This window comes from Triticum urartu, chromosome 5 (genome assembly GCF_003073215.2).
Source record: "Triticum urartu cultivar G1812 chromosome 5, Tu2.1, whole genome shotgun sequence".
Classification (NCBI taxonomy): Eukaryota; Viridiplantae; Streptophyta; class Magnoliopsida; order Poales; family Poaceae; genus Triticum; species Triticum urartu.
The window spans coordinates 6,373,057-6,383,072 of NC_053026.1; the positions used below are offsets into that span (position 1 = coordinate 6,373,057).

At 42.8% G+C, this 10,016-nt stretch overlaps 2 protein-coding genes and 1 pseudogene across 2 annotated transcripts; 1 reads left to right on the forward strand and 2 right to left on the reverse strand.

Moving 5' to 3' along the window:
• Window positions 1-315: 315 nt before the first annotated feature.
• LOC125555410 (obtusifoliol 14-alpha demethylase-like) lies at window positions 316-4,072 on the reverse strand. Its single transcript, XM_048718378.1, has 3 exons — window positions 3,978-4,072; window positions 1,708-2,211; window positions 316-1,422 (listed from the first exon to the last, which is right to left on the reverse strand). The coding sequence occupies exons 2-3, from the start codon at window positions 2,194-2,196 to the stop codon at window positions 439-441; spliced, it is 1,473 nt and encodes a 490-aa protein (XP_048574335.1). The 5' UTR covers window positions 2,197-2,211; window positions 3,978-4,072; the 3' UTR covers window positions 316-438.
• LOC125555698 lies at window positions 3,956-7,250 on the forward strand (annotated as a pseudogene).
• An 835-nt stretch (window positions 7,251-8,085) lies between these two features.
• LOC125555411 (MEIOTIC F-BOX protein MOF-like) lies at window positions 8,086-9,622 on the reverse strand. Its single transcript, XM_048718379.1, has 3 exons — window positions 8,787-9,622; window positions 8,407-8,562; window positions 8,086-8,311 (listed from the first exon to the last, which is right to left on the reverse strand). Exons 1-3 carry the CDS (start codon window positions 9,612-9,614, stop codon window positions 8,114-8,116), a joined length of 1,182 nt encoding a protein of 393 aa, XP_048574336.1. The 5' UTR covers window positions 9,615-9,622; the 3' UTR covers window positions 8,086-8,113.
• Window positions 9,623-10,016: the final 394 nt, after the last annotated feature.

The window sequence follows — 10,016 nt, forward strand, 5'->3', positions numbered from 1 at the left end:
AAACAAGCTGGAGGAATGTCGCACTGACCTACTGGTAGTCTGGGGCGAGGGGGAGCACCTGATCAACGAAGACGGCGGCGGCACGGTGAGCTGGCTCAACGGCGGCGGGAGGAACTGTTTTTTAGGCAAGCGAGAGGAAATGGCTGGCTAGACCAGGGCAACAATTCTGGTGGGCCCACCTTCTTTTAGGTAAGCAAGAGGAACTGGCTGGCTAAATCAGGAAAATGTAAATATTCATACCAAGTCGAGGACTTGAACTCGGGTGGGCAGGTTCCACAACAAAGAATCTAACGCATTGTAGTTCATCTACAATATTTTTATTTCTTGATGGGCACAATCTAGTATGCATAGTAATTTCACAACAGAAAACACACGTGCTATACATATATGTTGCAAGTACACAAGTAGGTCAACTAAATAACCGAATGCAAAACACCATTATTTTCTCTTATATCTAATGAATAGCTTTCCTTGTGGCTCTGGCAAGATCTTGCTCCAGTCTGTCTTGGGGAAAGGAGAGATCAATTCGAGCTCAAAGTTCCTCAACAAACGGCTCCATATCACTTTAAGTTGCATGTAAGCATAGGCCTCCCCAACGCAAATGTGCCTTCCACCGCTAAATGAAGTGTACGAGAACTTGCCACCTACTTTGTCCTCTCTTCTTTCGAGACCAAAACGATATGGATCATACACGTGAGGGTCCCTGTATATATAAGGGATGTTATTGTTGACTATTGTAGGAGTTGCCACGATGTGGTCTTGAGGGATCTCATATTGTTTGCCTTGCTTTTTCTCCACCGTGAAGGGCTTATGTGTCCTGCGAACCAACATTGCTGCTGGAGGGTGCATCCTTAGGGCTTCCTTGATGCAGCTATGCAGCGTATCCATCTCTGAAAAAGCATTGTAATCTAGCCCACCTTTGTATTTCTTGGTGACTCGTTGTTGCTCCTCAATGGCAGCTCTCAAGAAGACTGGATGGCTGAGTAGACAAGATGCGGTCCAAGTGCTAGCGAGAGAGCTTGTGCGTTTCCCAGCAAATATCAATGACATGATAAGCCCGACTACCTCTGCTACCGTTGTAGGGTTGCCATCTTTGTACTCGGAGTCGATTAGCTTTTGTAGTGTGTCTTGCTCAACTCTACCAGAGCTCTTACGGGACTCGACCACGTCAGAGAGTATTTGTGTTAGCCTGATCCGCGCCCTATCGCGCCGCCGGTTTACTGGAGTAGGGAGATATGGGAACAAGAAGCTGATCAAGGTCATACTGCTTTCGATCTCATGAAAAAGTGCATGGACCTCATCAAACATGTTCTCCCGAACCTCTTTTCCGAGTAGACACCGGCTCGAGATCAACATGAGTAACTGCTCGAACTCAAGCTTTAAATCAACTATGCCCTCCTCTCCCCATTTCGCAAAGTAACCCTGCATATACAATCAATCTCGCTGTAAGCTTTGTGCAATTATTTTGATAATAGGGATATATTAATATGAATATGATACCAATTACACTTTACCTCTATGCCAACGCGATATTAAGAGTTAGTTAGAACTCGAGGATGCATAAAGCCAGACTATTTTAATAAGATGGCTGCATGCATCATTATGATGCAGAGGCCGGGTGTACGCCTCCATTTCCAAAATAAATAAATAAAGCCAGACTGTGATAATGGATTTAGTCTACAACCGACTGGTAAAAAACGCATATACCTCCACTTCTTGAAGCATGGGATGGACATGGCTCCTCAGCCCTGATGCCTTCAGTGCTTCAGTGTGGAAGCGCATCTGTTCAATTCGCGTGGCTTTATCTCTGCCATAACCAACCGCTTTGCCAAACATGGGCACCGTGAACTCGAGCAGATTGCCGTGGCTAATATCTGACTCCAGACCTTGAAAGAAATGCACCGTCACCTCTGGCCCGATCAATAGTGTTACCTTGAGTCCAAATGAACTTACTGTGAAGACACTGCCATACTTGACATACAGATCATTAGCCATAGAAGGCAGGCCTTCCTTCAGGAGGGTAGGTAATAGTCTCAGGAGAGCAACTCCATTCACCACGGGTGGAAGTTGTTGGCTTGTACACTGTGGATCAATGCAACTCATTCTTCTAGCTCTTGAGATCTTTTGGGTGGCTAATAACATGACGAGAAGGACCACAATGGCACACCACATGGCGGTGCTACTTGTCAAGTCCATATGATGATATTTGACCTGCGATTATATTAGTATGAGTTAGAGAAGACATATATCTATATGGTGGATTGCCTTCCTCTTTTTACGTCTATTAATTCCTTGCAGCCAAGTCTAGTTCAATGTTTTGGTTGTCTAGGATGTATCCCAGACAACATGATAGATGTACACTTACTTCAAATTTTCTATAATACCGAATATATATCATGTCGTACTCAATATGAGTCTAATGGAATTGCTTTGGTATTGTAAATGTTGACAATTTTTTCTAGATTTTGTCAAACTTTTCAAAGTTTGATTTTGAAAAAACTGAAATGGATGTATATACAATGTACCTACCGAAACAGCTAGTTTTTTTAACATAGAAACACAGCTACCTTTTTTTAGTAAAGAGAGAAGTCCATGTTTTAACCTCAAATTGTCATGAATGTCTAAGAAACAACTCCAAACTTTAAAACCGCCTTACTATAACTCTGTACTCTAGAAACCAGCAAAACTTCAGCCCTACCACCCCTCAAACCGGTTTCTTGTCAGTCCGACTCGTTTTGACTGAGTTGACCACCTAGTCAACTGCTGCGTCACAAAAAGGGGTTGAAAGGGTATTTCTACTATTTTTCAAAATCTGTTTGCCAAAAAGTGTGAAGCTTTCTTAGATTGGTCACCATGCTAGCGTTGATTTTACAGAATTCTTTCAATTTTCTGTGGACACTTTAATTTTTTTGGTCAAAATTTGACAAAAAATGGGCTGAAAGCGTATTCTACTGTATTTTCAAATATGGTTGTCAATGAAGTATGAAACTTTCCTGGATTGGTCAAAAAAGTATTCTACCGGACACATTACAACAAAAGATCAAACAAAAACAAAGCAATAATAGGCCAAGATAAAAGATAATGCTACATCAAAGTCCTCTGTACTCATTGACTCTGGATCCATCCTCCCTTGCATCTCTACTTCTCTCTATACATCTAGTGAAGAAACTGCAGAAGACCAAACATGCACAAGTTGTACTAACCTCACAGGTTTGAAAGAACAACTCGTATCAGCCGCAGCCCCCAACAAATGAGCACCTAAGATCACTGTACACACTATGGCTGGCAGCACACCCCTTGCAAGAGATGTTGCCGAAATGCTTCTTTGTCGTTGTACTATTGGGAAAGAATGTCGGAAGAAAAAAAAAAAAATCAACATGTCGGCGAGAAGGGAGTTGTCGATCCATAGGACCAAAACACCATTGTTGCCCAGCATAGGTCACATGCATCCACGAGAGCCACACCAGACCAGAGGGAGGATAGAACCATGTGACTTTTATTCTGTATATGACTCCACCTCCACAGTTGAGACTTTGCCGTTAAGGACCCAAAAATCAGACATAGATGGAAAGCAAACTGGACTCCGAGCGTTGATCCGTAGTTTTCCTCACCTCCGGAAGCCAGATAAGCTGCGGGAGGAGAGGGGAACCAACGGAAACGATGAACCCGGTCGACGGCGCCTAGGGATTTTCTTCTCTCTAACGGAGAACGGGACAAAACTCTTGAGAAACAAATAGCTTAGCTAGGAAACATTTATAGCACGTACTTCCTCCGTTCTAAATTACTCGTCGTGGTTTTTGTTCAAATTTGAACTAAAACCACGGCGAGTAATTGAACTAAAACCACGACGAGTAATTGGAACGGAGGGAGTAATAGATAGCATAATCGGGTGCCAGTTTCATTTGAGTTGAACTATGCAGATCGCTAACTAGCTGACCAAGTGCACAAAGCAGAGATGGATAGAGATCAGAGCGAACCTGAATCAGAAGCACAAAAGGGTATGTTTCGATTCCTTTACTCCATGAACCACAACGGCAGCAAACCCTTAGTGTACACACTTATAATAAGGTCGCTGAGCATTGACGTGCAGCAGGTGTACAAAAAATAAATAATAGATGTAGTACAAAGTCAAATAAGGGTGTGGCGTGTACACATGGCTATAACATGGGGGGGGGGGGGGGGGCACATAAACTAATCACATAAACTAATTAAGAGGGTGCGATAACAAAGGGTGACTGCATAATCAAGCCTGCTATACAAAATCATGAACATATCCAATAAAATGATGAGGTCAATGTTTGGATGATACAGCATGGAAGCCTATCAAGTAGATTCTGCGGAACAAGTACCTTCAATCCAAAACACTATCCCAGGCGATGGTGAGGCCGACTGATTCGCCTTTTTGGAAAGGACCGATGAGAGCAAAATCTGTCTTTTTCAACAGGATAAAATTTGTAGTTGGAAATGGTACTACCGCGAGATTCTGGGAGGATACATGGCTAGGGGAGACACCCCTTGCACTCCAATATCCTTCTCTCTATAATATTGCACAGCGAAGAGACGCTTACGTTGCAACAGTATTACAGTCCAATCCTCTGAATATTCAATTCAGAAGGACGCTAGCGGGAAACCGTTGGGAAGCTTGGATACATCTTGTGAGAAGATTGATGGATATTCACCTTTCTCAACAACCCGACCAGTTGCGCTGGAAGCTAACAAAGAATGGAGAGTTTTCGGTTAAATCCATGTATTTGGATGTCATCAACTCTAGCTCTGTTTCTCGTTCGAAACATGTTTGGAAAGTCAAAGTGCCTTTAAAAATCAAAGTATTTATGTGGTTTGTCCATAAACAAGTCATTCTAACTAAGGACAATTTGGCAAAACACAATTGGACAGGATCTACAAAATGTAGTTTCTGTGATAAGGACGAATCCATCAAACACCTCTTTCTTGATTGCCCATTGGCAAAAAAAATTGTGGCGGTCAGTCCACTTAGCATTTAGTATTACTTCTCCGAATACTATCAACACATTATTTGGGACGTGGTTAGATGGTATAGATTCGAAACAGCGACACATATCCGTGTAGGAGTATGTGCTTTATTATGGGCAGTCTGGAACTGCAGAAACGATTTGGTTTTTAACAGAACAACAAAAATTCATTTCTTGCAGGTTATCTTCCGGACCACTAAACTGATCCGTATGTGGTCGCTACTCACTCGACGGAGGCCAGGGAGCGTTTGGTTACCGAATCTATCTGATGGGAGACGGTAGCACGGGATATCTTCAACCGGTTTGAATGACGGTCATGTAATAGGATATGTGTTTAGTTTCCTATCTTATCTTTTTGCCCGCGGGTTGTGGTTATCCTGTTATTTTGCTTTTGCTCTTTGTGAGCTTCTTTATTTTTGAAACCTGAAGACTTTTGTTGAACCTTTTGCTTATCAATAATATGGCCGTATGCATCGTTCTGATGCAGAGGCCGGGGCTTGACCCCCTTTTCAAAAAAAAAAACTGCATGGTGTTTTGCAATTGCTTTGTTTGCTTTTGCTTTGTTTGTTTTTCCAAGTCTACAGTTTTGCAGTTCTCTTGGAAAGCTACGTCGATTGTCAAAGCAGTTTTTACAAGAGGAGAGGGAAAAGCTTTCTCAGTATCGTGAGTCAGTCAGACAACACTATGCTGGACTTCAGTCTGGTGTTCGAGAAGGTCTACCAACTGTTCTTGCTCGGCCCTTAGCAGTTGGGCAGCGTGTTATAGCCTGTCATCCCAAAACAAGAGAACTTCATGATGGGAGTGTTTTGACTGTCGACCGCAATCGCTGTCGGGTTCAATTTGGTCGGCCGGAGCTGGGTATTGAGTTTGTGATGGTAACCAATATCTATCTAGCTTCTTTTTAGACCATTTTGTTGGCATGCTTTATTTTATCTCTTCTGGTTTAAAACGTTTCCTGCTGATTGTTTTGATTTCTTGGATTCTACTCCGCAATGCATGGTTTCACTAAACCGATCCTCTTCATTTGTTAGTGATGGTATGTCCGTGTGGATGAACCAAAAAGCTAGGAGAATCATTATTTTAGTGCTGAACTGAGAAACTAGGAGAATACATTTATGTGTTATGTTTTCGTTCCTTATGTTTTACTCTTTACATTTGAGTATGCTTAGACCAAGTACACCTCTGACTTTTGGTGCTGTCAAATTTTTTTCTTGCTGGGAATCTTCAATCTTTACCAATTGCTTAGTCCTCCATTCACAAAGAAGTGTTGGTTTGGACACCAACATAGTGTCCAGAACACAGTTTTGACCACAAGTTTGTACTGTATTATATTTGCTAAATAAAAGAAGCATGGCAAGTGTATCTTTTTAGACAATAATATACAGATATTTATATCCGTATGTGCATTCTAAATTGTCATAAAAGGATTATTGATCAAAGATAAGTACTTTTACTGCAATTTGTGCCTCTTTTGTTTTAATGTATATACATGTTTGCTTTGTGCCTCTTTTTTGTTTAACTAGGCAACGTGCAAAGTAAGTGAAGGAGAGAATGCTTTTGCCAAAATAGGGGAAGCACTAGACAATCTGAACCTCCGTGGCACCGGCACTGGTTGTAGCATACTAGGCATAAGACGGATACCACCCGATTCGGGGCAGGCGAATTCAGATAACAGCGCCTCGGGCCGCTTTGACCCTGCTGCAGCAACTAATAACATTTCAGTCCAAGAGTATTGCCCAACGGCAGCGACTCCGAAGCCCAGTTCCCATCGGAGCCGATTTCGTCCTGTTTAGCGACCATCCTGATGATACAGGTAAGTAGATCAATCTTTAGAGATCTTACGAATTCTTTCTTCAGTCACAATGTTTCCGGGGTCATCTTACGAGTTGTAATGTAACGGGCCATCTTTTTTGATGCATCAGAATTGCACCGAGAAGCAGTATCACCCTGCGGAAGTGGCGCACATCCTCGACTCGGCGCTGTCGCGGCTGCAACCGTGCAGCTCGCAGAACGTCCCCATCTTCAGAGAGATTGAGATGTGCATGGGTATCGTCAAGAACCAGATGCTGGCGCTGATATATACCCACCCCTAGTGGCTAGTGTTCATGCATGGCCAAACATTCTCTTCTTTTGTTATTTATATATACATATGTAGGAAGAAAGAAACTTGACAATGGTATGTGGCTTGTCTTCTAAAAGCTTACAAGAGTCTGGATAAGGTGAACCTAACCTATCTTATTAGTTATTATTATACTATTATCGTGTAGTCTCCCTATAAAAATATTAAAACCAATAAGTGCAAAAGAAAGGGGCGCACGGCAACCCGAAAGAAAAGACAAGAGATCTCTTTTGAAAAATTGCCAAACCAAGAAGCCTTGCTAGGTGAAACATTATCAAAGGTCTTTGCATTCCTTGGTTCCAAATATCCGAAACAGCAGCAGCAGCAGCTAGGGGTTTGAAGAAGAAAGTCATGTTAAAATTGGTCTTGAGCTGAATGAAACAACGAGAACACAGTGCATCTAGATCCTTCACACAGTTTCCTAAATGATTCTTCACACAATCTACTTTGAAACAAATGAGTTGTGCCAACATCACAAATAGAAAGCAAATCATGAGAAAGGCTGTGATGCCACTGCAGTTCACCAACCGCATTTTCATCGGCTTCTGTGACCTTCCCACTTTCTCAGCACGCAAACAAAGATAGCAATCCAGTATTTAGCTAAAACACTGCTATATGTACAAATACACATAACATTTTCAAAGAATTAGCTCGAAATCCATCATGCAAATGACACAACTAGTCTACGATGACGAATTAGCTCGGATCAATCATCACATGTGGATAGCGAAATTCGATCACACATTCACACCCATTATCTAAAACATTACATAGCGTTTTCAAAGAACTAGCTCATAATCCATCATGCAAATGACACTACTCAGATTAACCATCACATGTGGATTATAGCAAAATTCGACCACATTCACACCCATTGTCTAAAGCATGCCCTTGTGTCATTAACGCCAGCGTCTCCAAAGCAATCTTGTCTCCACACATTAACTCAGCACTGGCCAAGGGTTGCAGGTCCCCCAAACAAAAACAAGGTCTTGATTACCATAGATCAGTGATGCTCGATGCTGATTTTCACATCGCCAACAACCGGCTGCAACACCTGCACCAACGAGCTGGCCCTTGGATCATCTTCATGGCAGTAGATTTTGACCCTCTCGATGCAAGGGTGTCTGCCTGAGCCCGACAGCGGTGCTCCCCTGGTTGACGACAGAGCAGATTCAGAATCCTTGCATGTACTAAATTCCTCCTGCATAATCGCAACATATTATTGGTCAGAGGTTCTACTACCCTAGCAGATCAACTGGTGTATAACTGTACATACATAGTTTTGAGCAAGTATACCATTGTGAGCTTAAGTTTTAGCTCCTTCAGCTTGCACGAGCGCTGGAGAATGCGAAGCAGCGGGTAGAAGTCAGCAGCAATGCACCACTCACCCAGCACCAGGCTTGTCAGGTTGCTGAACATAGGGCATGTCCTCAAACTCCTCTCGAATGAGACCTTCATATATATCAGAGGTAAAATCGAAATGATCAAAGACAGTGAGGTTAATAGTTTGATTACTCGATATTTCCATGCTAGCTTGTTAAAATAAGACCAGCACATAAGACAGAAACAAGTAAGCTCAAAACGCAAAGATCCTCTGAATTTAAATCCGAGAAGCAACTATATAACAAAATCTAACTAAGGAAGCAAATATGATGAAAAGAAGAACTAGTTTGTACCTCAGGTAATGGTGCATGCAACTCCAAGGTGGTGGCATGTGAGAGGCCATCAAGTAGACGATGATCCGCTATTGTGTTTCGCTTATAATAATGAAACCTAGATGTTAGACTAACCGAGGCTGTTACTAGAGAAGACAGATCCCTAGTTACTATAGCACCAGGATCACACATTGGGTCAACGATAGAGACATGGGTAAGGTTGCTAGCACAAATCACGAGACCACCAAAGATATGGCAACCAATGATACGTAGAACCTTGAGTGACCTCGATGATATCTCCTTCAGGTCCCACAAACCACAATGCTCCAGCTCTAAATGCTCAAGCACTGGGCAGTCACAGTTCAGTGGCCTAAAGAACCCATGTCTCAACAAGTTATATTGGAGCCTGACTGTTTTGAGGTGCTGTGAAGGAAACATGGCTGTGCTATCCAAAAGGGCAGATGCAGAAACATGAAGGAGACGAACTTTGTGCATGATGGCATGACGAATCCAGTCACAACACATGGTCGTATCAACAGCATGGTGCACAGAGATCCAGGCTTTATCCAAGGAAGTAGTTCCATCGCGCATGCGCAGCAGGCGGTCCCCGAATTTCTCCAGCTTGTCGTCATCCATAAAGTCCTGGTGGTCGATGCGGATGTATGGCGCAGAGGCCCAGAGATTACGCCACCTTGGCGAGAGCAGACTTGTGCGCACGGCCTCCGGCATCGGCAGGAAGGACATCACGCAGTGTAGCAGCTCGTCTGGAAGGCTGCTGAGCCTGTCGACACCGTCACTGGTGCCTCGCGCCCTCTTGGAAGTGCAGGGGATTGAAGCTAGTTCCGACATCTCATCAAACAGCCAGCTGCATGTATCCAGCACAGGGCAATAAATCAATAGTCAAAATCACAGATGTACACTCCGCAGAGACATGTTAGAAGTTACAAACACAAAGAGAGATGACCCGGTTCCATTCATGGGACGATTTATCCAAAAACATGATATGAATACCACGTATCTACAAACTCGTCACCTTTATTTTGTGGGCTAAAAAATCATGAATAATCCTTAAAACAGTACAAGGAATTCTACGAATCCTTTCGCTCTTCAAGAAAAAAAAGGAAGTTTATTTGATGGGACCGGATAGCTAGCATGGTACAAATTACTCCCTCCGTCCCATAATATAAGAATGTTTTTTACACTTCTTATATTATATGGGACGGAGGGAGTATTAAACAGACTTGCCTACCA